The 27,677-nt window shown below is 45.5% G+C and overlaps 2 protein-coding genes across 16 annotated transcripts in view; one reads left to right on the plus strand and one right to left on the minus strand.

The window, feature by feature from the left end:
* The first annotated feature begins 1,340 nt into the window (after window positions 1-1,340).
* On the plus strand, window positions 1,341-2,813 carry LOC108165078 (cathepsin E-B-like). The gene has a single exon (XM_017301129.2). It carries the CDS (start codon window positions 1,341-1,343, stop codon window positions 2,667-2,669), a length of 1,329 nt encoding a protein of 442 aa, XP_017156618.2. The 3' UTR covers window positions 2,670-2,813.
* A 3,213-nt stretch (window positions 2,814-6,026) lies between these two features.
* The window catches only part of LOC108164890 (potassium voltage-gated channel protein eag), a 66,145-nt gene continuing 44,494 nt past the window's right edge, over window positions 6,027-27,677 (minus strand). Inside the window, exons 3-18 of one of the 15 annotated variants that reach the window (XM_033391948.1) lie at window positions 27,438-27,558; window positions 23,116-23,228; window positions 22,460-22,510; window positions 20,904-21,035; window positions 20,304-20,437; window positions 20,102-20,245; window positions 18,113-18,209; window positions 17,693-18,039; window positions 17,468-17,623; window positions 17,297-17,369; window positions 16,106-16,305; window positions 13,449-13,701; window positions 12,940-13,364; window positions 10,685-10,975; window positions 10,228-10,245; window positions 6,027-9,058 (exon numbers count right to left, since the gene is read on the minus strand). In XM_033391948.1, coding sequence (XP_033247839.1) covers window positions 7,826-9,058; window positions 10,228-10,245; window positions 10,685-10,975; window positions 12,940-13,364; window positions 13,449-13,701; window positions 16,106-16,305; window positions 17,297-17,369; window positions 17,468-17,623; window positions 17,693-18,039; window positions 18,113-18,209; window positions 20,102-20,245; window positions 20,304-20,437; window positions 20,904-21,035; window positions 22,460-22,510; window positions 23,116-23,228; window positions 27,438-27,558 — 3,788 coding nt within the window. In that variant the 3' untranslated portion in view covers window positions 6,027-7,825. Of the gene's footprint in view, window positions 9,059-10,227; window positions 10,246-10,684; window positions 10,976-12,939; window positions 13,365-13,448; window positions 13,702-16,105; window positions 16,306-17,296; window positions 17,370-17,467; window positions 17,624-17,692; window positions 18,040-18,112; window positions 18,210-20,101; window positions 20,246-20,303; window positions 20,438-20,903; window positions 21,036-22,459; window positions 22,511-23,115; window positions 23,229-27,431; window positions 27,559-27,677 lie in introns of all 15 variants that reach the window. The other 14 variants (XM_033391941.1, XM_033391956.1, XM_033391945.1 and 11 more) reach the window with 14 other exon arrangements.

Consider the following 27,677-nt stretch of genomic DNA (forward strand, 5'->3'; position numbering starts at 1 on the left):
TCCTGAGCCGGACGGTAACTCTCTCCGCAAACTGTGCAGAGAATGCTTGGAGTCTCAGAGTGTTTGTTGGTTGTCCCATTGCTCATGAGAGCCTCAAAGGCATTTCGGGGACCCATGCATCTCTCGTAATGAGATACAAACTGCTTGCTTTTGACAGCTTCAGCACAGAGGTCACACACTATGTCTGCTTCCATTTTGCTGCCACACGATTGTTGTTTTGATGTGTGTTGACCAACCACTTTCACTATTAGAGTAGGACTAAGGGTTTTTTCTAAATGACACTCTCTTTATCCACTTAAAACCTGCTTGCTTTTTAACTGTATGACAGAATGAAGGCAGGTAATAGTACTCGTATGTGGGACGTAGAACTGACTTCTCGTCTAAGGACCAGCGGAAAACAATAAAAAATGATCGGAGAAAGTACAGAGTTAATCACGAAACCTTCACAGCAGGTTTCATTCGAAAGAGATGACCTGTTTGACCGGTTTGGGGGTGAGCAACGGTTAAGGGTGGTTTCCTTCGCAGGTATCAAACTCTGGTTTTTGGGTTGATCATTGATCATGCGAATTGGTGCCCAGAGAGTCCACGCACTTGCTCATCATCTTGCTCTTTACCTAACGGCCGTTTCTCTCGAACTGGATGTACTCAAGGTCCCAGAACCACTCTGCGTCCATGCGGATCATATTCAGATGATGGTGGACCAAATCTTCGTGTCTTGCTATGTCCTGGTGGTGTAAGAAATGCTTGCACAGATTTACACTTTAAGAACACGATTGATTCGAGACAGAGTGTCTTGTATTTTCTCCTTCAGAACTACAGATGTACACAGCAGTACTCTCGTGCAGTGGCGCCCCCAGGCGGAGTGGGCGAGACGAGACTCTCGCTCGGTGCCTGCATCATCAAAAAATTCGTAGATTCCTCATTTTATATTTCTCTGACGCTCTGATGCTGAGTGCTCGATCAGTTATTGCTTCTAGTTCCAAAAACGACTTCTTTAAAAGGCTGTTCTTTAGATCGATATTTCTACAAGACATTCCATTGGGTTCCAGTCGATATTGCTCAGTTTTTTTTTTATAAGGTTTCGCTTATGATTGACCAACTCTCTATCTATTTGCCAGCTATCTATCTATCTAAATCCATCAAATAATTTAATTGACTCACTGATCGAGTTTTGAACATATGCATTAGATGACATATGACTCAATAGGGAGTCTTGAACTATTAACGAAACGTTATCTGAAGAAAATTTGTAAAACTATTTGATTGATTCCCGCAATCGCAGTCGATAACGAAAGGCCAGTGGCCAGTGTTTGTCCACGACTCTATAAAAGCCCAAACTTATGGCGGCACAACAGTTAGTTGAAGACATTCGGGGAAGCAGCATGTCCATGACCCACGGCAAGGCGTTGGTCCTGTTGGCCCTTCTGGGCTTGGTGGCAGGAGCATGCTCCGCCCTGCATCGGATACCCGTGCGCCGCTCGGATAAATATGTGCGGACCCGCCAAAGTCTCATGGCCGAACGCGAGCATGTATCGAGGAAATACAATCTAGTGCAGAGCAATACCAGCACCAATAGCACCAGCACCAGCACCAGCACCAACAGCACCAGTACTACGCCCGCTGGAAACTACTCTGTGGAGACGCTTTCAAACCTGCTGAATTTTCAGTACTACGGCGAGATCAGCATAGGAACGCCGCCTCAGAATTTCATGGTGCAGTTCGACACGGGGTCTGCCAATCTGTGGATTCCCAGCGTGAATTGCTACAGCCTGGACTGCTACAACCACTCGCAGTACTCCTCCGCGAATTCCACCACGTATCAGATCAATGGGACCTCCTTCTCCATCACCTATGGCTCGGGCAGCGTTGCGGGCATCCTCTCCACGGATGTGGTGACCGTGGCTGGACTGAAAATTCTGAACCAAACCTTCGGGGAGGCCATTACAGAGACGGGCGCTGCCATGCAGGATTCCTCGTTCGACGGCATCTTTGGCATGGCCTACAACAGTCTTGCCGTGGACGGTGTTCAGCCGCCCTTCTACAATTTGTGGACCGATCATCTGGTGGATACGCCCGTGTTCTCCTTCTACCTCGAGACTAATGGCACCTCGGTGGCGAGCTATGGAGGAGAGCTCATCCTGGGCGGCTCCGATGCCTCGCTGTATGCCGGCAAACTCGTCTATGCTCCCGTCTCCAACCAGAACTACTGGCAGTTCCAAATGGACGGCGTCACTCTTGACGGCACTACCTTGTGCACGAACTGCCAGGCAGTGGCCGATACGGGCACCTCACTGCTCATTGCTCCGTACTCCACTTATCTGAAGATCGTATCGTTAGTCAATCAGGAGATTGACTGCGCATCCGTTTCATACTTACCCACCCTGACCATCACCATCAGCGGTGTACCCTTCCAGATCCCGCCCAGTGCGTACTTCGTGGAACTGGATGGCGGATGTACTCTGGGCATCACGTATATAGAGGACATTGATTTCTGGATTCTGGGCGACGTTTTCATCGGCCGCCACTACACGGAGTTCGATTTGGGCAACAATCGCTTGGGATTCGCCTCAGTGAACTCCGGGCGTGTTCTGGGAGCCCTCTCACTGTGGAAGATCCTCTCCCTAGCCGCTCTTTGTGGACTGTGGAAGCTGTTCAACCTGCAGAACTAAGCGCATCCGAACTATGAATTACTTAAAAGTACACGGGGGACTTACAGCCCAAAGTGGAACATTAGTCATGAATTGTAGATAACACGAATATCGGTGGCCCATAGCTCGCTTCTTTTTTTTCCAAATAAACGATACGATACGATATGAGTAATGTCAGTTGTACTTACAAATCCCGCTGTGGAGGATTCAGATAAGCCCAGACCCAACCTAATTGAATGGCGGAGGAGCTTTGACTCTGGCGGGGAACCACCGATCGCATAGTGAGCGGGCCTAATTGAACCCCGTGAGTTATTGTAAAAATGGAGGACAGAGCCCGGAAAGAACTGAAATGTGAACTGATCTGGATCTGAAGTATCTGGGGCCCGTCGGTTCCCACACGAGTTCGTAATCTGTTTGGAATCCGCTCTAATGGGTGATGTCTTCGGTGAGTGGTATCTGTTCCTGGTCTGTCAGTCGGCACTCAGCTCACAAAATACATATCAGATATACAGATATCCTAGAGTTGATCCTAGGCAGTAAGCCTAGGAGAAAATTATGAGGGGGCGATTATTAATCTCCATTTCCCTTTCCAACTCTGGAGCCTCTCGTTTGCAACTGGAGGGCTCCTTTAAGGGCAAGGAAAAGACAACTTGTCGTGAGCATGAGCCTGCCCATCTACCTATATATTTCCTAATGGTTTCAATGGTAAGAAAAGCAAACATTTGAGCTTGATCGATGACCTTCTTGAGGTTAAAACTTACCGTAAGTGAAAGGATTCGCCCGTGATAGAAAACAATATTTTGGGGTTTTTTTTTAAAAAACATTTATGTATGTATTTCTCTTTTCTTGTCTTTGTTTCATTCGCGTATTGTGTTTTAGCTTTCTGCAAATGTTGCAAATTATTTGTTTTTTGCTTCTTCTTTTTTAAGGGGTTGTTACTTTTAAGATTCGCTCGATCTTTACTAACCTCAAATATGAGTGTTTGTGTGTGAGTGTGTGTGTGTGTGTGGGGGCTCGAATAATGTAGGGCAATAATCAAGTATGTAACTGTACATATACTAATTACAGGAATTAATCCATCGATTCTCAAATAAACATTACAACTATTTATGTCCTCGATTTTGGGCTTGTTCTCTGACTCCCTAGAAAGCTTCAAATGGGATAAACATACACACTATGCATACATATATGTAGGTATATATTGTATATATAAATCTGAGTGTGTATACAGCTGTAAATCTGATCAGCAAAGCCTTTTTTCTGGATTCACTAAGTTCGGGCGTAATTTAATAAAAACTCAATGGATTTCAAACTATTTTGAATTGTTTTCGTTTTGTTTTTTTTTTTTTGCTTTGTTTTGCCTCACTTTACTTGGAATTTAGCTATTTTAATATGTACTTTTTTCTGGTTTTTTGTTTTTTATTTGGTTTTTTTTTTTTGGTTGTTGTTTGTTTAATTTGTAGTTAAGTGTATTTTGGTTTTTTGTTTTTCTCTTCGTTTGTTTGTAAATATATAAATAGGCAGCTTTACGACGTTTTAAAAACAAAAGGGCGCGTGTACGAAATCGTTTTCAGTATTTTATAGGTATTTTAAAGGTATTTTAACAACTATGCTTCTCAAATTGGTGGAAAATGTTTAACATTGCTTTCTCGCTTTTGTTCTTGTTTTTGTTGTTGTTGTTTTTGTTGTAAAATTTTGGTTCTTTGTTCTAGAATCTAGAGCATAATGCTAAGTTAGTTGCTTGTTTGGTTTGGTATTTTGTCGGTATATATTTAGTATATAGTACTCGTACTTTTGGTTTTCTTTGCTTAGCTTTGCTGTGGAACTTACAAAATAAAAAAACAAAAACGAGGCGCGACTAATTATTTTTCTCTGTTTTCTGTTTTCTTTTTTTTTTCTTTTTCTTATTTTGGGTTAAGGCTTTCGTCTATGTATATCATTCCTGACCTATTTTGTTTGTATTGTATAATTAAATTAATTTCATTTACGGTATTCTTGTTTAATTGAGTGGCGTGTTCTCTCTTCTCTGGCTTTTATTTGATTTTTTATTTTGTATTTTTTATGTATATTCTTGAGTATTTTCTTGTTTGTATTTTTCTTAGAAAAAAATTCTGGCGTATAAAAGCTTAATTTTGTTAGGTTGTTCTCGTTCTCGTTCTAGGTGTAACTAGAGGTAATCTTGAAAATACTCGTACACACATATATATATACACATATGTATGTATAAGCATATATACGTGTATGTTATCTATATATTCATACGACTACATCAGTTTCTTTGGCTCTTCTAACCGAACGGACCTTCGTCTGCCTTCTCTCCTTCTTCTTTATATATATATCAGACTGAATTGGGGCGTTTTTTAGGCGAAAGTGAAGGCAAGAACATCACCATTAGACATTTCTGTGTGTGTGTGTGTGTGTGTAGTGTTGTGTGCCGGCTTGGGAGTATATATGTACATCTCTGTCTGAATGTGTGTGTACTCGCAATTCCTCGTCTGTATGGGTATGCATACTCGTACATATATAAATTTTTCAATATAAATTTCGACTAAATTGCTCGCGTTTTCGCTTAGCTTGATCTAAAAATTGTAATTGCACCTTTCTTACCTACATTCGGTATTAGTTTTACGTCTGTTTCATGTCTGTTTTTTTTAATATTAAAGTTAATGCTAATGCTAATGTTAATGTTAATGTTAGTATAGGTTCATGTTTCTAGCTTGTTGAATTCATTCCTGCTGTTTGCTTTAGTTGCTTTTGGTTAGTTGCTTGTTTCATAAATGTATAAGGCTCTGTGTAGTTTAGATCTAAAAGACACCCATAAGAAAACCAACAAAGGGCCAGAAGCGATCGGGCGAAAGGTAAAGAGGTGGATGTAGAGGAAGCCTTGAATGAGTTTAAAATCCCAGTCTAAGATGTATATAAAGTGTCTACCATCAGGCCCGACTCAAGGGCCCTCGAAATACTAATACATATTGCTGGGCTCACCAGTCAGACCGAGTCTGTGGCTTATTCCTTCTTCTGGTTAGTTCGGTTCGCCTAGTAATAAATAACTAATAGCTATATTTATATTTAAAAAAAATCTATGTACAGTTTGACCCCGCTGAGTCCTACATTCGTTCAACTTTCGACTAGAAATGAGCGCCTAAGCGTATGCAACAAATTGGTTTTTCGCTATTCCTATTTAAATTTTTTGATTCATTTTGGAGTATTGGATTTATATATATGTGTGTGTGTGTGTGTGATTTCCGATTTCACAATGAAAATGCTGTCGAATCGAATCGAATCGAACAAAACTACTAATCGCACTAAAACTAAGTAACTAGCACGAGTATCTGCAGCAGCCCTAACCCAACCCAACCCAACCCAACCCAACCCATATCCCCAGACACCCAACCCCACACCTCCAGCAATGGCAGGAAGACAGTTCGTATTCGTATTGCTTTGGGAGGGAATGGGAAGTCTGCTACCGACCTCTACAGTAGGAGTATATGTACGGCAAAATCGAACCTCAAACAGGAACAGAACGAACTTCGAGTGGACTGCGACTCTGGCGACTCTGGCGACTTAAACGTAATGAAACCTTGCCATTAAACTTTTCAACTGCTCAGGACACATCTCCATTAGTATTTGTATACTTGCATCTTTGCGATATCCGTACCATTATACAATATATTCTAGTTTGATCTATGCTACATAAAGCATAGTTCTCTAACAAATGTTCTTTGCGCCCTCCTCTTGCTTTTGCTTCGGGTATAAGCGTTAACAAATATTTATGTTATTTTTGGGTACTATTTTCAGCTAATTTTTGTATCACAAAATATGTGTAGGTCTGAGAGTGAGTGTAATGAACATTAACATATACATATGTATGTCTGTATGTTTTCCAAATAGTATTCGTAATTCAAATATTTACAAGCTCTATACAAATTTTGGTTTTTCTGTTTGCTCTTTTATTTGAAGAGGTTTTCTTTAAAAGGTAGTTTCTTATTCTTTTTCTGTTTCTTTTTCTTAGTTACCTATTTTCTTTTCTTAGGTCTGTCGATTGTCGCAACTTTTTGTTAGTGTGTGTCTTGTGTGTTGTATCTCGTACTGGGAGCGGAGCTTCGTCCTCCATTCTTGAGTATCTTCGTTGAGTTACCTACGCGCCTAAGCCTACAGGAGAGCCAAGCGAGTAGTGCGAGTGCTGCGAGAGTGGTTGGTGCTCTTCAATCCGAGTTTCTCTCTTCATTCGAGTTTTCGTTAAGTAATAGGACGGGCTAGATACCCATACGAGTATGTCTGTATGTACATATCAATCCCCATTGGGATCTTCTCCTCCAGCTCTCTCTTCGGGGGGGTTTTGGGCGTGTGTGTGTGTGTGTGTGAATACGAATCCTAGGCTACTCGCAGGATGAGTATAGGCTATGCTATATGCTATGTACAATTCACGGGCATTGATCGATCTCTGTCGTTAGCTTTCCTCGTTTCTTTCTTTCTGTTTTGTTCGCCTCCCTTCGCACTTCAGCAGTTATCACAAAGTTATCCATGTATATACAACTAACCGTATCTGCGTATCATCCTTGTCTGTCCATCTGTGACGTTATCTACGTAATATCCCTATCCCCTTTAGTATATCCGTGTACATGTATAAAGGTAAATAATTGCAGTAAATGTAGCAAAATCGTAAGCAATATGCTCTGCCTTAATCGTAATCGTTATCTCTATCGCTAACGCTAATCATCGCGGATCGGCTAATGGGCTAAAGTATCGAATATCAAGTATCGAGCACTTCCATTCAGTGTGTGTGTGTGTGTGTGTTTAGTTCGGTGAGAGAAAAGCGAGATACGAGTTATGGAAAGGTATTCTTACATCGAGACATAGAGAGAGATAGAGAGAGAGAGAGAGATAGATTCAGAGCAAGAGAGAGAGAGATACATGTTGGAGCAGTGAGCTTTTTGGAGGTTAGTCTAGCTCTTGAGGTTACAGGTTACAGCATTAATTATCTTAATATATATTTAGTCTAACTAGCATAGGCGTGGGCGTGGGCATGGGCATGGCCGGGAGCATCCCTCTCCCCATAGTGGCTTATTTTATTGCTCCATGCTCTCCATGTTCTCCGCGGAAGCTGAAGCCAAAGCCGAAGCTGAACCCGAAGCCGGAGCCGAAGCCGAAGACTGATGCCGCAACAGAATCTTGGGCTAGAGGAACTCCCGTTTGCCGCTCCTTGGACCGCTGCTGCCTGTGGTCGTTGGTAGCGTGGGTGGCGGGCCCGTGGGCGAGGTGGTGGCACTACCCGCCGCTGGCGTGCCGCTGCCGGGAGGCGTGGCCAATGATGTCGGGGTCGTGGCTGTTGGTGTCGAGGGCGGCAGCTGGGCCGCCGTAAAGTCCTCCTCGAGCAGCCGCAGGTGCAGCAGTTCCGTTGGAGAAGCACCGCTGGGAGAGCCTGCCCCTGCTGCCGCTGCAGGTGACGCTGACGCTGCCACGCTCGTCGTACCAGATCCAGCGGCGCCCGTCAGAGTTGTGGTCGTTGAGGCCGCGCCGGCCAAGGCGAGTGTCTGCTTAGGAGGCGCCGGTGCTTTCCTGCTCTTCGAGCGTCGCTTCTTGAGCATCAGTGGCCCCAGGCCGTTGCCTCCCGCGCTCGACACAACTGGGACGCCTGGATTTAGTAGACCGCTGCCAGCGCCAGCCCCAGCCCCTCGTGCCGCTGCTGACGTGGGGGATGAGATGGTTATCACAGTGTCTACGGGCGTGGTGACCGTCACTGTGGCCGGGGTCGTGGGCGTGCCCGGCCCAGGCCCTGTCCCCGGTCCTGGCCCTGGTCCTGCTCCTGGACCTGCCGCGACGCCGCTCGCGCCGCAGCCCGCACAGATCTCGTCGCCGGGCGTCGTCTGGCCGCTGCTGTTGTCCCCCCCCTGCTGCGGTCCGAGCCGCTTCACCAGCTCGCCCAGCAGGTCCTCGATGCGGCCTATCCGCTGCTGCATGCGCTGCAGCTCCAGCCGCACGTCCACCTTCATGTCCAGGACGGTGGCGATGAGATCTCGCTGCGCCAGCGTGGGCGGCGTCTCGCGCAGGCCCGTGTCGTACGTGTCCGAGGTGGTGGCCCGCGAGCTGGCCATCTCAATCTGGCGTTCTCGCTCCAGGGCCAGGTTGCGCTCTCCCTTCACCAGCGCCGTCACTGCTCCGGCCCCTCCTCCAGAACCAGATGAGCCCGGGCCTGTGACTGCCGCACCTCCTGACGCTGCCGCTGCTGCTGCTGCCGCTGCCGTCCCTGCTGCAGTGGCTCCAACGGTAACCGAGGCCGCCCCTCCATCGATGACTATACGGCTGTCGCGACTGGGTGGAGAGGAGTCCACCTCGCCGCCCTCGTCGATGGTATCCTGGCGGGCGAGCGTCGCCTGGCTCGCCTGCAGCTTGGGCGCCTTTGGGAAAACCTGAAGGTGACGTTTAATGGAACGATGTGGCAGGATGGATGCAGGTGGCAATGCCAATGCGGATGCAGATGCGGAGGTAGAGGCGGAGGCGTAGGCGAAGGCGTAGGCATTGGACAGGTAAAGATTCAGATTCAGATTCAGGCAGAAAGAGGTTGAGGTTACAGGCAGAGGCGGAGGCAGAGGTTCAGGTTCAGGTCGAGGCAGCAGGTTGAGGTTGAGGTTGAGATTGAGGTACAGTTGTGTTCGGTTGGGGGAGAAAAGTGAGAAAAGTGTTAAGGTTGTTTTTCGGTTTAGATTTGATTTTGTTGTTGTTTTGTTTTGGGTTAGTTGCAAAAGTTGGTTTCGGGTTGGTTTTTGTTGAAGCATTCATTCAGTTTGTTGTTGGTTGTTCAGAGTTGTTGTTGCAGATGTTTCGATTGTTGCAGTGCGAAAGGCGGATGGTGCAATTTGGTTTCCAATCGGTTGTGTGGCAGGGTTTCAGAGTAGCAAGTAGTTCGTTCGATTTGCAGCCCAATTCGGAATCATTTTTTAATTGTTGTTGAAGTTTTTTTTGGTTTGTTAATTGCAGTTGTTGTTGTTGTTGTTGTTGTTGCAAGGCAAGCAATGTTTGTGGGTTGTTCAAAATTTGATTTTTGTTATTTATTGTTTTTTGTGTTGCACGAGAAAAAGAGTCAACGATAAACGGAAGAATAGAAAACATATCAATTGGTTTCAGAATCAGCAATCGGCAGTAATCATTCTAAAGGCAGGTGTCTGTGTATGCGTGTGTGTGTGTGTGTGTGTGAGGGTGTATTTTGAGTGGGCGTGGTGCGCACTACATTCAAATTGGCCGATTAGCGGGGCGGGCCAGTTAGCGATACTGTGGCTTAGCAACGGCAATAACATCACTTAAGACATGTATCCTTCAAGTTCGAAATATAGCGCCATATGGTCATACATCGAAACTAGATACGTTAACTAAATTTCGAAAGATCGTCACCGATTCACCGAGCAATCGAAAAAGTCATAAATACATATCGGATATCGGAATATCTATGTCCAAGGACCGCCAACGATTGTTTATGCCCGCCCTTTCGCTTATCGCTAATCGATCGCAGTCAATCTTGTGCTGGAGTGTGGGAAAGCCAACTAACATAACAGTAAACCAAACTAATTGTTCGAGAACTTACTTTGCTTAATTGTAAATGCTTTTCGATTGGATGTTGAACAATTATCAATGGTTGATCAGAAATAAGAATTAACGAAATGGTACGCAAAATGAGCGAGTAAAGAGTGGCGAGTAGCGAGTCGCGCAATCGGAATCGTTTTTATTAACGGATTTCAAAACGGGGGAGGAGCAAACGAATGGCAAAAAAAAGACAGAAAGAGTTATTATTAAAAATGGAAACCCAAGATAGACAATCGAATTAATATTTACGTATATCTGTGTAGGTGTGTTTTAGTGGGGGTATGTTTGTGTGTGTGTGTGTGTTTATATTGTTATGAATTATCAAATTATCAAATCAAATTAAAAATCCAAAATATAGATATGTAATTTTAAAATTAATCTTCGAACTGTTTCATGTTTATATGTGTTGTTTATGTTGAGCCTTGAGCAGTTAAGTGTTATCGATTAACGGTAATTACTTTGTTGCCTTGTCCACCATTGCTACTCGAAGTACTACTCTGCCGCGCCTGGGCAGTGCTCTCACGGAGACTCTCGCGGGCGCTCAAACTTCTCGAGACGGCTACCTTGGCGCTAGTGTCGCTAGCTGAATCGACGCTTGAACTGCCCAGAAGGCGTCCCCACTTGCTGGCACGGGTACTCCGCGCAGATGGTGGACCCGATGAGGGCGAGGGTGATGGCGATGGTGATGGTACGGCGGCGGTCGTTAGGATGCGTGAGTCCTCGGTTAATGTCAATTTGGCTGGTAGCTTCTTGTATATGTTGTTGATTGTTGGTTGTAGGTTGTAGATTGTTGTTGGTTTTGTTTAGATTTAACGAGCATTTGTTTGGTGGGATGGTCGAGCGCAAGATATTTTGACAAAAGCAGGAAGACATGAGAAAGAAGATACATAGATAGATAGATAGATAGATAGATAGATAGAGAGAGAGAGAGAGAGAGAGAGAGAGGGAAAAATTGTGTGTTGGATATCGCCGAATGGGAAAGGAGTTTCAAAGGAGTTGCGGTTTCATTTGGCAAAGTTTTGTATGTGTGTGTTTGTGTGTTGGGAGAAGGGAAATAATATAGAATTTTCCGTTAGTAATTTGATTTTGGTTCAATTTGAGGTTAAGGTGATTTTAATTCAGCCAAATTCACAATCAATTTTGTACAGCAGAAGATAACATAATCGAAAAGTAAACAGAAACCAAATACAACATGTAAAGAACAGAGATAGAGATAGTTTTAGACCGCGGCACGGTACAGTTGTGTGGCAAAGCATGTGTGTGTGTGGGTGTGGGTGTGTGTTGGGTTGTGGTGAGTTATATCCAGTGAGGTGGTTGAGTGGTGAGTTATGGAAACAGTTATGCGAAAGCATGGTCAAGAAAGACAAAGACAAAGAAAAACACACAACGAGCATAAGTCACTTTTAATACAGATATCACATCATTGGTAAATAATTAATCGGTTAAGCAAATCAACGATTCAAGAAAAACTATTATCAACTAGAACTAACACACCAGCCACAGCGGTGGCTTCCACCTTCCATCTACCACCTTCCACCTTCCACCTTCCACTTGGCCACGTCTGGTGGTTCCGGCTGTGCCTGCGGATCGCCTGCGGGGCAGTGTGGCTGTGGCTGTGGCTGGAGCTTTGTGTAATTGTGGATAGTTACATAGCTAACGACAATGCTTCGAAAGAAATGTTAGTTTGATTACTTGGTTAACTGGATATGCGGTATAGCACGAACACAAACATGGCCGGAAACAGAATACAAACGAAATAAGACATAGCTTCGGGTTGTGTACTCTCAGTGTGAGCTTCAAAAAAACCAAACTAAACGAAAGTAAAAGCAAACAAACATCAGGATACATACATGTCTCTTCGGGGACCGAAGTCATAAATAGCCTTGAAGATTCATCAAAATTCAAAAATGCTGAAGAGACATTTTTAACTAAACTTTCTGTGGCAGGGCTATTAATCTTCGAAATGTTCAATGCATTCTCTACAATACGAATTTATCGACTGACAGCGTTTCAGCTTACTCGTTGTATCGAATCGCCCAAAACGGACTTTCTACTGTGTCAGATCCAAAAATTTCGTTTTTTTTTCTCGCTCACCTCTGCCTAAAAATATGTACCTATTTGTGTGTGTGCGTACGTTGTCTTGCTTTACACTGCTGAAATTTTAATTCAGATACAGCTGGAAAATGTCTCACGCCAAATAAAACAACAATATTCGCTCTGTATTATACTTACAATAATTAAGGAGAACTCAGTTTCTAGTGATCCGAGGTGATCTGAATCTGACTGAAGGGAGTATTGGCAATGATCGAAAGCATTAAAGAGGCATGAGTATATATACTCTGGACTCCGGCAGGGCTCTATTATAGATACATGAAAAGGAGATCCTGTTGGTCTCGACAGATAAGCCTTATTTGATCAATATAAGCGCTTTACAAGGCATACATATGTATAGTTAAACTATCGGACATGCTGGCAGAAACTCTATATGAGGATCCTTTTAGGATACAACCTCTGCAGAAGGATACAAAGAAAGTAAATCTGTGAACAACAACAAGAAATTACGTAAACTAAAGGTGAAACACAAAGAGCGCACTACACAATAACGATAACGATAACAATAACGATAACGGAAAGCATATAATGGAACACATCGAAAGCAGAATGCACAGCGAGACAGAGAGAGAGAGAGAGGCGAATATGCTCTTGTACCAACCTTAACGCGTTCCACCTCGCCGTCGCCTTTCTCGACATCGCTCTGACCAGAGCCCGTGCCGCCACCGACGAGGTCTTTGCTGCCGGCTTGCACCTGGGGGGTGCGCCGGAACTTGGAGAAGATCTTGCGAACGAGATGGTCCTGATTCTGGGGCAATTGCGGCTCGTTCTTACGCCGTTCGGCCAATTCTTTTTCGCGCTTCACATCGGCCACCTTGCGAAAAATCAGTCGATGTCTGAGATTGTAGGTGAGCACCAGATTGCGTGCAAAGCTATTCGCAAATGCCGAATAGAAATCGAGGACTTCGAGCAATTTATCACGTTTGATGGCATGCAAATCACAATAGGTCAGAGCGCGCACATTGGCCGCGCTCTGGCCAACGGCCGAGTCCTTCCAGAATTGATCGCCGAAGACGTCGCCTTTGCCTGCAATAGAATCGAAACGAATCGAAAGTGGAGGTGGAATCGGGGGGGGAAGCAAATTGGCATTGAATTGGATATATAGCTTACCCAGTATTGCCACAACCTCATCGTCCTGTATCACCTCCAGGCTTCCTGTCACAATGAAGCAGAGACTGTCGATGCTCTCGCCGGTGTGGTAGAGCAGATCTCCGGGCGCCGAATGGGACATCATGAAGTGCATCGCTAAAGCGCGGAGACAACCATCCGAGGCCAGACGAAATGCCGGATGCTCGTTAAATACTTTGCGATTTAGATGAACACATATGTCAGCCTTCATATCTTTCGGACAATAGTTTAGTACCTGCGAATTGTGAATGAGTTGCGAGTGGCATTCTCTCATTGGGTTCGAATTGGATTGGTCTGGGTCTGAGTGTGGGCTGTGTTAACCAACCGTCTCTAGGGGGATCTGACTTGGCTTTGGGTGGGCCTCAACCCTATATCGGTGGTAGTTCAGATTCAGCTGAAGAAATTTGACTAGGACATACACATGTGCTTTATGTACGGACCAGGACCAGCCACGGTTGCCACCTGAATCAATTAGTTGTTGCCCGAAATGACCAAACTATTCTATTGGGTATCCCCGGCAAGTAATCCAGGAATTATAACTTTACTAAAACTCAATGCATTTAGAATCGAATCGGGTGTACCATAAATACATGTACTGATAACTGACATCCTTTTTGAAAATGACAACGAACGAGTAGTCGCCAACGAATAAGTAGCGTGTGTTTCTATCGAGTGTATTCTTATTCAAATTCCTATTAAGATATTAATAAATAATGGACATCTTCTTGGGTACATTTTATCAGCAGTGTGGCAGCCCGGCGGTCTCTTATTGTCGGGATGTGTCCTTGGAGAGTTGATTCGCTCTCGAGTGGCTATCGAGACACACACGGACACGTACGCTAAGACACATACAATATTGAACAAGTTTGTGCGTGTGGGTGTGTCTGTCTATCTGTCTTTCCATGTGTGTGTTGCTGTGACTGTCTGTGTCGTTGTGTGAGTGTGTGTGTTGAGTGCTTTGGGGCTGCTTCGTGGAGATTCCCCCCACGGAAGCAGCCGTGCTCTTGGGACTAGTGGAGGGGCAAGGGGGAGGGGCCTAGTTGGGGAAACTTAATTGCGGCACAAACTACAGTCAACGAAATAGGTATAAAGGTCAGTTTATTTGGCATTCGATTGGTTGGGTAAACTCTCGTTATCAGTTGAACCAAACACGTTTTCATATCAGATTGATGGGTGCGCACGCACCCCCTTCCAGATGATGGGTGGGTGGTGGGGAGGCAAGGAACTGGGAATAGGGAGTGAAGGAAAGGGGAAAAGGAGGGGGCGCTGCGCTGTTTGGTTCAAGTTCATCTAAAGGCATGAATTTGACGGACGCTTTTCGTTTTGGCCCGGATTTCGCTCGCGGGCAAACACAAACACGTGGAGAACACACAGATTTCGATCGATTAGCTAAAGTTTTAGTCAAAAATTGTTGTTAGTTTAAAAGAGAGAGAGAGAGAGCTTAAATTATGCGAGGGATACTTAGACAGTTTCCAGATACATATGTACACACTTTATATGAACCCACACACAGCTTACCTCGGACCTGCATCTGTGGGTGGGTGGGCTGCATGGGTTCTCGAACAGTTTATGAATACGAATAGGAGTACGAGTGGGCTTTCTCTGTTTTTCGGGAAAAGCACTTTCCCTGGCACCCTGACACCCTGGCACCCTGGCAAAGCGTTTCTGATCTTAGGCCTAACAATGCGAGAAGCGGCTTCAAAATAAAAGCAAAAGGAAAGCAAAGCGGAAAAGCAGCGCCCAAAGCGGATTTGTCGAGAGTACTGGACAGAGTACAGAGAGGTAAGGAGAGAGAGAGAGAGATAATATGTGTAGTGTGTTTCTATGTATGTTTGGTGTATCTGTACATCGGGCTATGAAGACTAGCGAGGGCGAGATGCGAGTGATAGGCTAGCGAGTAGCGAGTAATAAAACTGTGAGTGAATGTAACATATACACTAGCGGGATACGACAGATGTGGCAGATGTTGGTGGTCAAAACCAGAGAAGAAACAAAACTTACGACGAGTGGCATGTTCGCTGGCGAGTCGCCACTTGCCGTAAGTTAGCGAGTAGTTCAACTGAAAGATGGAAAAGTATGGACATGGAAAGTAAAAAGATAGCATTTGAAAAATTAAGAGACAACTCAAGTGCCTTATGTGTCGAGTAAAGGGGGTAAAAGGTGTGAAGAAGGGTGAGAAAGTATGAGAACAAGTCAGTAATAAGTAGCGAGTGAGTGAGTGAGTGTAAGTAGTGAGTGGATGAATAATGTATTCATTAGCGTGTGTGTATATGCCAAGGTTGAGATAGAAAGAGTGATAGGCTGAAGTGCTATAGGCTATAGAATTTAACTACCTAAAGTAATCGGGTAGGTATTTATATAATACTTAATAGCATAGAGCTCCCAAAAATTTGGGACTAACTAAATGATTATGAATGTAGAAAGTAAGTCCCTTCTCTCACCATGATTCTATGCATTGGGAATGAAGCTTGGAGCTAAAAGCTGGCTGGCAATATGAAAGATCAAGCAGCCCCTGGGACTAAGATCTGTTTGACCTAATGGAGTCATTGCTCTGGGGGATCGGGATCTCCCGTATAGACAGCCATCAGAAAGGCATGCCTCGGATACGTCTGGATGTGAACCCACTACGAACTACTCACCTTCTCGGTGTCCAGACCCTTGGTCATGGCCCACGTAGAGACCACATAGTCCATCACGCGCTCACTGAGGGCCTTGGGCACCTCGTGCAGCTTCATGAACTCCCTCACGTTGTTGAGCATGTCGTGGTACTTGGCCGTCGCTGAGGTCATCTGCTGTATGATGGTGGTCACATGACCAAAGATTGTGGCATACAGCAGAGCTATAAACGCAACCAAATTTATATATATATAGAGAGATAGAGGAAGAGAGAGAGAGAGAGAGAGTGTGATAATTAAGATTAAGCTGGGTGTGTACAGAGAGTTCGATTTGAATAGTTTCTTTCTTGTTGTAGATAAACGTTAGACACACAGCTAGATAACACTGGACTGGATGTGTCGATGTAAGGTGTTAGGTGTTAGTGTGATATGTGAACGACACATATAGGCAGTATATATGTATGTATCAGTGTGCGCTGATACTCGCTGATTCCACTACTCGCTGTGAAAAAATAAAGACGCACAGGTGCGCGACTAGAACGTTAATAAATGCCACAGATTGGACTAGCACGCAAATGGGATGAAAAGAGCCAGAATATGGGCACAAATGAGGGGGAAGTCTGCAAGGGACTGCATAGGCGCAGCATTCTCTGAGGTCGTAGCCCCCCTTTGGCTGATCGAATGCTGAGCCTGCGCAGTAACTCAGGCAGAGTGAGAGGTGAAGGAATGAGGAAACAGATATTGCGTTTGCCTAGAATGAGCCACGATTAACAGCACAGATTACACTAACGTGTAACGGATAACGTGTAACGTGTAACGTGTAACGAGTAACGTGTACATGTAACGAGTATAGAGTTAACACATGACGAAAAACGGTGTGCAACTGGATGACGACAGAGCCGATGAAGGAAGAGGATGGACAGGACAGTTCAATCATTCGTGGTATGTAGATAAATGCTGAAAGAGCGCTACATGGACATGGAAATGGCTACAGAGTGTGTCGAACTGTGATTGGCTAAATGAGGCTATACCAACTGGAGCAGTTTATTAGTTCTAGCGGCGCAAATTGATTGCTTAGCTTTTAAATAATGATTGCGAGAATCGGAATCAGAATCGAGATTGGTATCGGTATCGAGTTCTATTTAAAAGCGTGACGCGTGTGCGGGGTATTCAGAAACTTGGACGCGGCAACGGAACGTGTTAAGAACACAGCACCTGCAATGATCATCATGCAGATGGTGAACACCTTCTCGTTGTCTGTCTCCGCGGCGACATTGCCAAAGCCAACCTGTGGATGGGTAGAGAAATACAGAGAGAGAGAGAGAGAGAGTTGAGGAATCCATTTGAGGTTAGCTTGAGTCTGGTTCAGGGCTGTGCCCCGCTCACCGAGGTCATGCAGGTCATGGTGAAGTACAGGGCCGTCACATACATGCTCTTCCTCGACGGCCCGTTCACCAGCTCCGGCCCCGTGTCATTGCTCCAGATGTAAGAGTACGGAGATTGCGTGACATTCGCCAGCTTCCACAGCCAGCTGTATTGGATCTTTGATGGGGCAACATTCAAGAAAAATAGAGATTATCCTTCAGAGATACAGAAGGCAAGGGGCCTTACCCCATTGTCCGCATCGCTGCGCCCAATCGAGTACCAAATACAGGCCAGCCAGTGCGCCACCAGCATGTAGAAGCAGAGCAACAAGATCAGCATGGCAGCCCCGTACTCCAGGTAGCGGTCCAGCTTCCGCACAACCCGACCCAGCCGCAGGAGGCGCACCACCTTGAGGGCACTGAACAGGGACCCGATGCCGTCCTCGTCCCGGTCGAACGCATTGAAGACATCATATGGCAGGCAGCTGAGCAGGTCGATGATGAACCACGACTTGAGGTAGTTCATCCGTATCACCTTCGGATCGCTGACCACCTCTCCGCCCGGGCCCACAAACGTGGTGTGGAAGTTTAAAACTGAACATAATTGAGAGGGAAGGAACCAGTTATTGCCAAAGGATTTCCGTACCTGTAGAGAGCCGCAACTTACCAATATCTATAAAGAATATAACATCGACTATGGAATCGACCACGAGAAGGGAAACATCCTCTGAGGTTTTATTTTTAAACGCTACATTGTATGGCACCTATAAGACATATCAACAGAGACATATCGATCAAGTTCTTAGAGTGAAAGATTTCCACACAAGGGCGGGGCTAAGGTTAGCCCTACTACTCGTATTTTTGTCATACGAAAAGTATGGATTGAAGATTGGATTGTCTATAGTCTGGGAAGGGAATGGGAACGGAAACTGGCTTCTGTAGATTTTGTCACGGAAGATTTTCGCTGTAATTCGCAGCACTGAATCTTCGTTGTAGCAGCAACAGTTGGCCCATTGTTGCTTTCTCAACAGTTGCCCCAAGTGGCAGTTACAAGCCTCTTATCATGGCGGGGCTTGGGTGGGGGGCTGCTTGTATTACACACGTCTGTCTGCCCTGCCATTCCGCCATCCTGCCTCCCTTCCTGTGTGTTCTGCCTCTGCTACAAAGCTGAGCATATTAATTTAAGCACATAAAACATAGCAGCCTCTCGCCCCGCCCCAGTTCCAGCCCCAGCCCCAGCACCAGTCCCCATAAAGCTCAGGCTCGAATACGGCTAAGGGTAGAATGGTGTTCAAAAGAGGGCTGGAGAGCAGCCTCTGTCTGAGAAGCCACTTGGTCATGTAAATGTGTGTGCACTTGTCTGCCTCTGCCTCCTGCCTGCTTCCACCTGCCACCTGCCTGTTCCTTTACCTCCCAGTCTTAACGTTAATTTCTGGCAAAGAGCATTATCTGATTTCTTGACTTGCACTCGAGCCTCATACGATCCCGGAAAAGTGCAAGTGTGGCTTTGAGAGGCGTTTGCTTTAAGCTGCTGCCACACAACAGAGCCATTAAAAGAGGTGCTTTGGATGGGATTCTTCCATCGGGAAGACCTCAGATGTTACTAAATGAAAAAAGCTTATTATATGATGGCAAATACCATGTGAATCCGAAGCGTAGAGGTACGGACAACCAAAAGCATTGAGTCAGATGTTGCTGGTTCCAGCTGCATGTCTCAAGAGTGTGAACTATTCGACCTTAGACTATAATTAGTTTCCATTATCGATTCGAAGTATAGAGGCTTTGCAATAATATCAGAATATCCCTTGATCAATCCAACAATCAATCAATTCGGTTGCTTTGGTTTCTTCTACCTCTGAGAAATTCCCTCCTTTGTTTCAGCACTCTTCTAGGAATGTTTGTACCCCAGAGGAGCTCTCTGCAATGTTAATCTTAAAGTTGTGACAGTAACTAAACAGGACTTGCAAAAAATACGAGTACTCGTCCTCCTACCGCAGAATATCATTAAACAATAAAAGAACGAAAACTGTGCCTCAACCTAAAAACTAAAACAAGAACGGAACAAGAAAGTGCAACATTGGTTTGGAAGAAAACAGAGAGGCACCCAGAGGCCACATGTGAGGCAACTTGGGCTGAGCGCAATTTAAGCGAAAATTGTAACATCTTCTTGACGGAAATAGGCACAATTTGAGCAGACAAGCGACGACGACGACGGCGACTGCTTTGTGTGGCATGGGGCATGGGGCATGCCCATGCCATGCCATATATGCCCCACGCATTGAGTGATGGGCACTCTAAGGCCAGGCAAAGTCCTCCTCTTTCTCGTCAAAAAGATATGTTTAAGTCCTCGTCTGACACAATGTTGGTGGTGTGGGAAGGTAGGGGAGCAGGGAGGGGGTACAAAAAGTTCCAGTTTTTTGTGTTTGAGGACTATGCAAGTGCTGGATGGCAGGGAAGGGAATTTTCAGAGAAAAAAGGCAGAGTAACGGAAATAAAGGATACAGAAGATAAAAAGGAAAGAAATAAGGTAAGGAAAGATCTAGGAACAGATCAGATGTATAGCCAAATGATAAGGAATGTTTCAGGATATTTTGGAGGGCAAGCCTTAAGGGAGAAGACAGCTGAAGAGGAGACCTTGCGGTGGAGAATCACTCACCATGATGGCGGTATAAAATGTTAAACACAATATCACCCAGTCCCAAATTGCTTTAAATGCACAATAATGCAAGAGTATGTGTGGCGGCGTCTTCGGCGCTTCCTGTCGGTACTGTGGCATAATATCCGCGCTCAGTGACATCATCTACGGTGGATTAAGGGGATATATGGTATATGTGGTATATGTGGCATTGGACACTCACATGCGCCAGGTTGGACTGCTTCGTGGGGTCCTTCAGCGTGGGCAGATGGGCGCTGAACTGGCGGCTCCGCGTCACCGAGCGGGCCAACTTGGCGAACTTCGAGAGACCTAAAACTGGTAAAAATAGATTAACCGCTACAATGGATGACAACACCGACACAGACACCAAGAAACAGACGTAACGTAACGAAACGTAACGGAACGGAGCGAGACGAACCAAAAAAAAACGGCAGAGTTAACGATACAGTTAGAAGAGAACATATACGATACGATACGATACGATACATAGATTGTTTGCAGATCGAATTGGGTTTGTTGTTGAGTTTTCGTTGAGTTTTTGTTGTTGAATTGTTGTTGAAATTGTTCAATTTGTGTAAGCGTTTATATACATGTGTGTGTGTGTTGTGTGTGTGTGTGTGTAAGTGTGCGGGGTGCAAGTGTGTGTGTGCGTGTGTAGACATGGAAAGAAAGAGCAGAACAGTAGAGTGATAAGAGAGTGCGGAATGGATACCCAAGTCCCTCAGAGTGAGAGATTGGATTGGATTGGATCTTGGATTGAACAGATCGGATGCTACTGTACGAATGGACGATATGCACTTACCTCCCTTGGTGTCCTCGCTGTCGATGGGCTGCTTGAGGGCCGTTATATCCCGGAACGTCAACAGGAACAGCACAACCAGATCCCTTTCGTTCCGTATGGGCGCAACCTGCAGCAGCAGCCATAGTGGGGTCTCTGCCGTGGACGGAACAAAGGCGAAATTAATAACAATTGTCCATAATCCCAATCCCGATGGGGACGGGAAAATGATGATGGGGGATAATGATGATAATACTCGTTCTGGGCTCTGCCATTGCAGTCGATTGCGTTTTCCAAACGATAGATAATCCCATTCGAATTCAGGTCACAACAGGCCCACAGAAACAACTCAACCCCTCAACCCCTACCTCCCCCTGCCAAGCCACACAGATGGACCACGACCCACAGACAGACTGCAATTGGATTGCAATTATTGATATGGAACGTTCGATAATGTATGCTGGGTGCTGAATACGGAAGACCGAATGCAGAATGCAGAGGGTGCCATGAAAATTGCATGCGTGTACAGTACAGTGCGTTGAATAGTCGTATCGTAGGACAGCTGCTGATGGCCGATGGCTGATTCAGTATTCACTCGTTTGTTGTGTTTTCAAAGGAACCTGTTTCCACAGATTAGCCAAGACCCCTGTTCCATCCTCCACTTTACAAAATATTTGCACTGTACTGGTGGCAGAGTTTGATGGTTATGTGAGGCACTGTCTGTGCCTGAGCTCCGCCTTTCGCTGGCGTGACTGGCATCCGAAATAATTGCAGTTCGATTTGCATGGAGGCAGGACTCTGCCTCTGGTGTCCGTGTCCGTGCGTAGGTGAGAGTGTGTAGGGGAATTCATAATTATTCTCTAATTGCATTCGCAATTTGCTGCTTCCGTTTCCGTTTCCTCATCCGGTATTCGTTTCCGGTTAATGTTTATGCTATTGTTTATTCAACAATGCCCCCGCCCTGATTCGGCTGTCAGCTGTCCAAACTCATCCTCATACCCATTCCTATCCGTAGGAATCCCAGCGCATTCTCCCTCCAGAGACACCTGTCAGCGATATTCAATTTGTTCGATTTCCCGCAGCTTCCGCCTATTGTTTGTGCGGCTGAGTTTTGCTATTGTCGGGCCAGCACCAGTCCCAGCCCCAGCCCCAGCCCCAGTCCCAGCCCCAGCCCCAGCCCCAGCCCTAACTTGGCCCGAATCCAATATATATGTCCATTGGACTGGCAGGCACCCAGGCAGGCACAAAGAAAATATTTTGCTTAGATCTGCTGCTGCCGCTCGATTGAAAACTCATTTTAGTTCCGAATCGAGTTCAATTTCAATTGAGACCTGATTTGGTGCGGCGGCAGCACTTGGTCTGGTCCATCTGTGGCTGTTGTTTCTCCATCTGTTGATGCTCCAGTGGCTGCACTTGATTTATGCATAGTTAATGCTCCGTTCTATGCACCCACTGACCCCCCGTATGCAACATGCAACAGGAAGCCCGAATACGAATGCGAATGCTCGAATAGGTGCGGGCGGATTGCCAAGGATTGCCAAGGACTGCCAAGGATTGCCATAAGCTTGATGAAGGTTTACCTTGTGTTTGCGCCTTGCCAAATTGGGAGAGGGCGCAGCCACACTGCACATCTGAAAATTGATACTCGAAGGCGTTATTTCATTAGTTGGCCAATTCCAGGCCGCTCTCTGGCAATACGAGGTGGGGGGCCTACACTTGATTCCACTTGATTTGGCTGGGCGGTCGGCTACAGGATTACAGGTGGATGGGGTCACGGTCGGGGCATGGGGATGGGGGTCTTCTCGGGTTGATTGATGGCCCACACTCAGACCCAATTTGTTGGCATTAGAGCGGTGTGGGGTGGGGTTGGGACGGCACACGAATTAAATTACGGTGGTGGGATGCGGTGGGAGCCCGGACACGAATGAATTATGAATGGTCCCGACCCGGAGACGAAGTCTACGAACTGCAGCCATTTACAACGAGCTAAAATCCAAATAATGTATGGCCCAACCAGTGGGGGGGGGGGGGGGAGGTGTTGGGGAGACTTTGATTTGGGTTCAACTTGGGACTGCCTGGGACTACCTTCTACCATCAGCAGATCCGACACAAGTCATTAAGCATACGCACAAATCGAATGGTAGCCGGACTAGATTTACGGCTGGATTCTGGGATGTTGGGATGCTGGGTGGCTGGGATTCTGGGGCTAGAGGTGCTCCGGTGTTCCGGTACTCACTGTTTTTCTTGTAGAGCAATATTTCGAATTGATCCTGCTGCTGGTTCTCCAGCGTGTACTCCAGCCGTCCCACCGTCTCCTTGTCTGTCAGCTCGCCGTACATGAAGCCGCATCTGGATGGGAGTTCCGGGGGTGTGGGAGCAAAACCAGAGAGAGAAAGAGAGAGAGAGAGAGATGGAAAGAAAAAACGAGGTATTATTCTTGGTTAGCTTTAAGCATGCCACATAGGGAAAAAAACACACACAGATTTAACAGATACATGCACATGCAAAAATAAAAACCGAAAACTGAAAACAGAAAAAATTCAGAGAAACTCAGAACAATCCAGAATGGATAAAAGAAGCTAGATGGTGGTACATTTCCAATTCAGAGCAAGTAAAATGCCGAAAATATATTCCCCCATTGAGTCGGCCATCTCGGGAAGTGCTGCTAAGAAGTACGGATACGATACCTGGCCTAAGTTTAGTCCAGATTCGGAGAATTTTCTTAATATATATGTTAGAGTGAAATATCAATTGGACGGACAGCAACATCTTTGGTATTCATAAATACTAGAATGTCCGAAAGAAACATCTTCTAGAAAGCTGGCAGTGCCAGGAATCCACAATACAATGGAATGACTAATACATTGGCCTCCCGAGAGAGAGAGAGAGGGAGAGAGAGAGAGAGTCCTCAATGCAGAATTCATTTCGAGGCAAAGGCAAAGGCAAGGGCAAAGGCAAAGGCCGAATTGTAGGTGTCCTGGCCGACCGCTGGTGTTCGTTTTGGGATAATTTCCCATGAAAAGTAAATATTTAATGCTCAATGTTTTCGGCAGAAGTTTGGGGCGAAACTTTTGCTTCTTTTCATGTTGATTGCTTGGGAAAGTTGGCAACATGCTTGGAATTCCGATACTGCCATCATCCCTCCGATGGCATCATCATCGTCCACATCCCCCTCCACGTGATCTGATGAATGGGGGGGAACAGTTGCAGTCGAAAAAAGCGTTGCATACTTCTGGGCACTCGCTCGAATCGCATGACGCCATGACGTCAGCAGAAACGACAACGAAACGAATCGGTAATGAAACAAAAACGAAACAACACTGAAACGGGGAACAACACAGAGCGCGTGGAACAGTTAATTTCTATTCTTTGTGTTTGTGTGTGTGTGTGTGTGTGTGTGTGTGTGTGCCTTGACAAAAGTTCAACAAACTATGTTCGAGCGAATCGGCGACGACGCCGTCACGGGCAGTGCTGCAGAGAGCAGCGGCCGACTCATTTCCGCTCAGCTCGAAAACTATTTTTTATCCCAGTGCAGAGTTTGTCTGTATGTGTGTGGATGTGGGTGCATGTGGGTGTGTGCTTAAGCCCAGACAAAAAAAACATAAAATTGGGTTACAAAAGCAAACATTTCTAGCCTGGGTCCCCCGGTACATGGATATGTGAAAAGCAGACGCGTGCATTTGCAGTGGAAGCAAAGATATCTCACTGGATCGAAATAAAGCTGTGCATGTTAAATATTGTATCCCATAAGACGGCTCCACCAGAAGGAGCAACATGGCATTTTTTCCCTCAAATAATTCATGGTTTTACATCTTACTACATTTGGATGATCTGCTGCACTGCATATGTGTACGAGATGTCTGGAGGTGACCCTTAAAGAGCGTATGATACACATGTTCACATGTTTCTAATGAACAGAAGAAAGGATTTCCGATCCGATCAGATCCCACTAAGTGTATTAGTCTTCTCGACCGAGACATCAGTTTGGTTCTAAGTAAACTTGTCCCTCTGAACGATGTTCCTTTTTTGTCAGAATCGTAAGAATTAAGCGAAATATACTCTTATGTATATCAAACAGCTTATACAAAATACATTTTGTTTGAGGATATTCGATACCATACCAAAAGTTAAAATTTGGCAACTGATTTTCAATTTCGGATGAGCGCGAAGGTTGTATTAGAGAGTCTATAGAACCCCTGGCACATGTACACATGTCTCTAGTCTCTGAAGGCTATCTCTCAGTCTAACATCTATCTTTTGTACGGCTGATGTCTGCCCCAGAAAGAGAGCTTTCACTGTGCAGAGGGGATTACCGCCCAGTGGAGGTGGAGGTGGTGCTGGAGTGCTTCCAAGTTGCATTGAAAGAGAACGCAGTTCGGGAAACATCAAAAGAATCAGTGAACGATTACTTAGCCGCTTATACTATATCTGTTCCTTCCTTCTCTTCCGCTTTATATTCCCACCTCCTTCTCTTTCCCTTTCCCTCTCTCTCTCTCTCTTTTTATTTTCTGCCTAAGTTTGGTTTTCGTTGGTCAGCGTTGGTTTTCGTTTGAGTTTCGTTTTCTTTTTGCTTATTTTTCGCTAATCTTTTTCTTTTTTCTCACACTCGACCACAGAGCAGTGCAGAGCAACAGCAGAAACAACAAAAAAACTAGGTCAAAGGAGCACACACTGGCACTTAAAGAGAAAGAGGGAGAGAGAAGGAGAGAGAGAGAGAGAGAGAGAGAGAGAGAGAGAGAGAGGGTGAGGGAGAGGTGGAGAGGTGTATGCATATCTCTAGCTAAACGGTAGATTGGCATTAAAAAGTTTATGGTTTTTTCGGGGCCAAGCAACTGGGGAATCACCCGCTGATGCTGCAAGTAGGATAGAGAGTGTGGGGTGGGGTGGGGTGGGGTGGGTTGAGTAGTGGCGGAATAGGGGCACTTTACTCCACTCTCTTTGTGTGTGTTTGCCCGAGTCGCTGTGGCAATTTTGTTGGCCTGCAAATTACAAACAATTCTCGAGAGATTCACGGCATCCATGGGCCTATGGACGGGGGGGCTGCCTCTTGTTGATTTATGAGGGCCCTGTTTGAGGTCAGAGAGTGGCGGGGAAAGTTCTTCGCAAATTAAAGCAAACAAATGCAGTTAACACTTGTGCATGTGATGTGTCTGTCTCTCCGCAGTACCCATCCCCAGTCTGCACGGTACTCGTGCATTTGTGTGTGGAACCGGACCGGAAGGCAATTTGAAAAGCAGTCGGGAATGGGAATGGGACTGGGGAATGAAAAAAAAAAAAAATATAAGACCCAAACTTCCTATGAGAGGGCTAAAACCTTTAACTAGGCTGCTAGGATACTCGCACCAACACTCGGGGGGCAGCGAGTCGTCGAGTTGCAGCTGCCTTAATTGTTGCACACTGCCAATTCGCGAGATACGATAGTAAATGGAGTACAATGAAAGAGCTGTCCATTTGCATTAAGCAGCAGAGTGCATTAAGGTTCGGGAATGGTTTTTTAATGGTCGCCGCCGATGGCTGAACTGGCTGCGAATAAAAGGTAAATTAATTAAAGGGAAAAGGAACAACAATAAATGAACTTCAGTCTCCGCTTTCATTGTTCGCCAGAAACAGCTGGGGATAAGCCGTTAAGCAGATGAACACGGCCAGAGATGGATGGGGCTCTGCTCTAATGGGATCCGGGGGCAGGGCATAGGGCAGGTGCGTAAGAATGCTGTTAATGACAGGATAGACGGTGTGGTTGGCAGTGGGTGTTGGGAGGGAGTGCGAGAGGCGACGCGTCGCAGCAGAAATCTCTTACAATCTCTGGCAATCCTCTTAGCTGGCAGCTGCACATCCCCTACCCCCATCCGTCTCCTTCCACTCTTTCCGGAATCTGACTCTGACTTTGTGTCCTTCTGCCCGTCTCCCCTCTTTCTGTAGGATTATGCAGCTTACAGTTTGAGCAGCACTGCTAGAAAGCTAATATTTGTACATGAAGGCTTATAGCGATAAAGGCAAAACGAAAGGGATATTCAAGGAGAAAAACAGAACGATAGAGGTAGTTTGTGTAAAGCGAAAGAAAATAATTGGGGAAAGGAAAGGCTTCGGACTTGAAACCCCTGCAGATCGATGGTGCTTAGATGATCATTGCGGTTCCGTCTTATATATGCACATGGCTAAAGATTTGTATTTGCCAGGATGCCCGATAGATGGTCTATCTAATGGCTATCAGACAGATGGCAAACATGCGGATATATATACGAGCATATAGAAATAAGAATAGTGCATTTCTCAGCTAAGTAGATAGATTTCTTTGACTCTTTCATGCATGCATTGAGTGACAATAAAAACCAATAATATCTCAATTAAAACATTGAACAAATTAACCATTTTCATACATACGCGTACATATGTAATACATAAGGGGTAACACCCGTAAGACCATTAAAAACAGTAATAAGATGAGAGAAAAGTGATGTAAACAACAACGAGAACAAACAGCGGGTAGAAACAGCGAGAAACAACAACGAGAACAGAGCGAGTTCGGAGTGAGAATAAATCGGCAATACGTACACATACCTGCACGACTTCTGCATGACCTCGGCCCGGTTGTAGCCGCTGATCTTGCAGAAGGACTCATTGCAGTAGACGATCGGAAAATCGACGATTTGTGCGTTGGCCAAAAGAAACGAGCTGTCCGCTAAAAGAGAAATAAAGGTTTATCTTATTAAACGAGTGTATACGAAATAAGTTATCATGGCTTATCCTTCATGGCTTATTAATAATAGTTCTGTATATATATATATCAGTGTCAGCAAC

The sequence above is a fragment of the Drosophila miranda genome, chromosome XL (assembly GCF_003369915.1).
Source record: "Drosophila miranda strain MSH22 chromosome XL, D.miranda_PacBio2.1, whole genome shotgun sequence".
Classification (NCBI taxonomy): Eukaryota; Metazoa; Arthropoda; class Insecta; order Diptera; family Drosophilidae; genus Drosophila; species Drosophila miranda.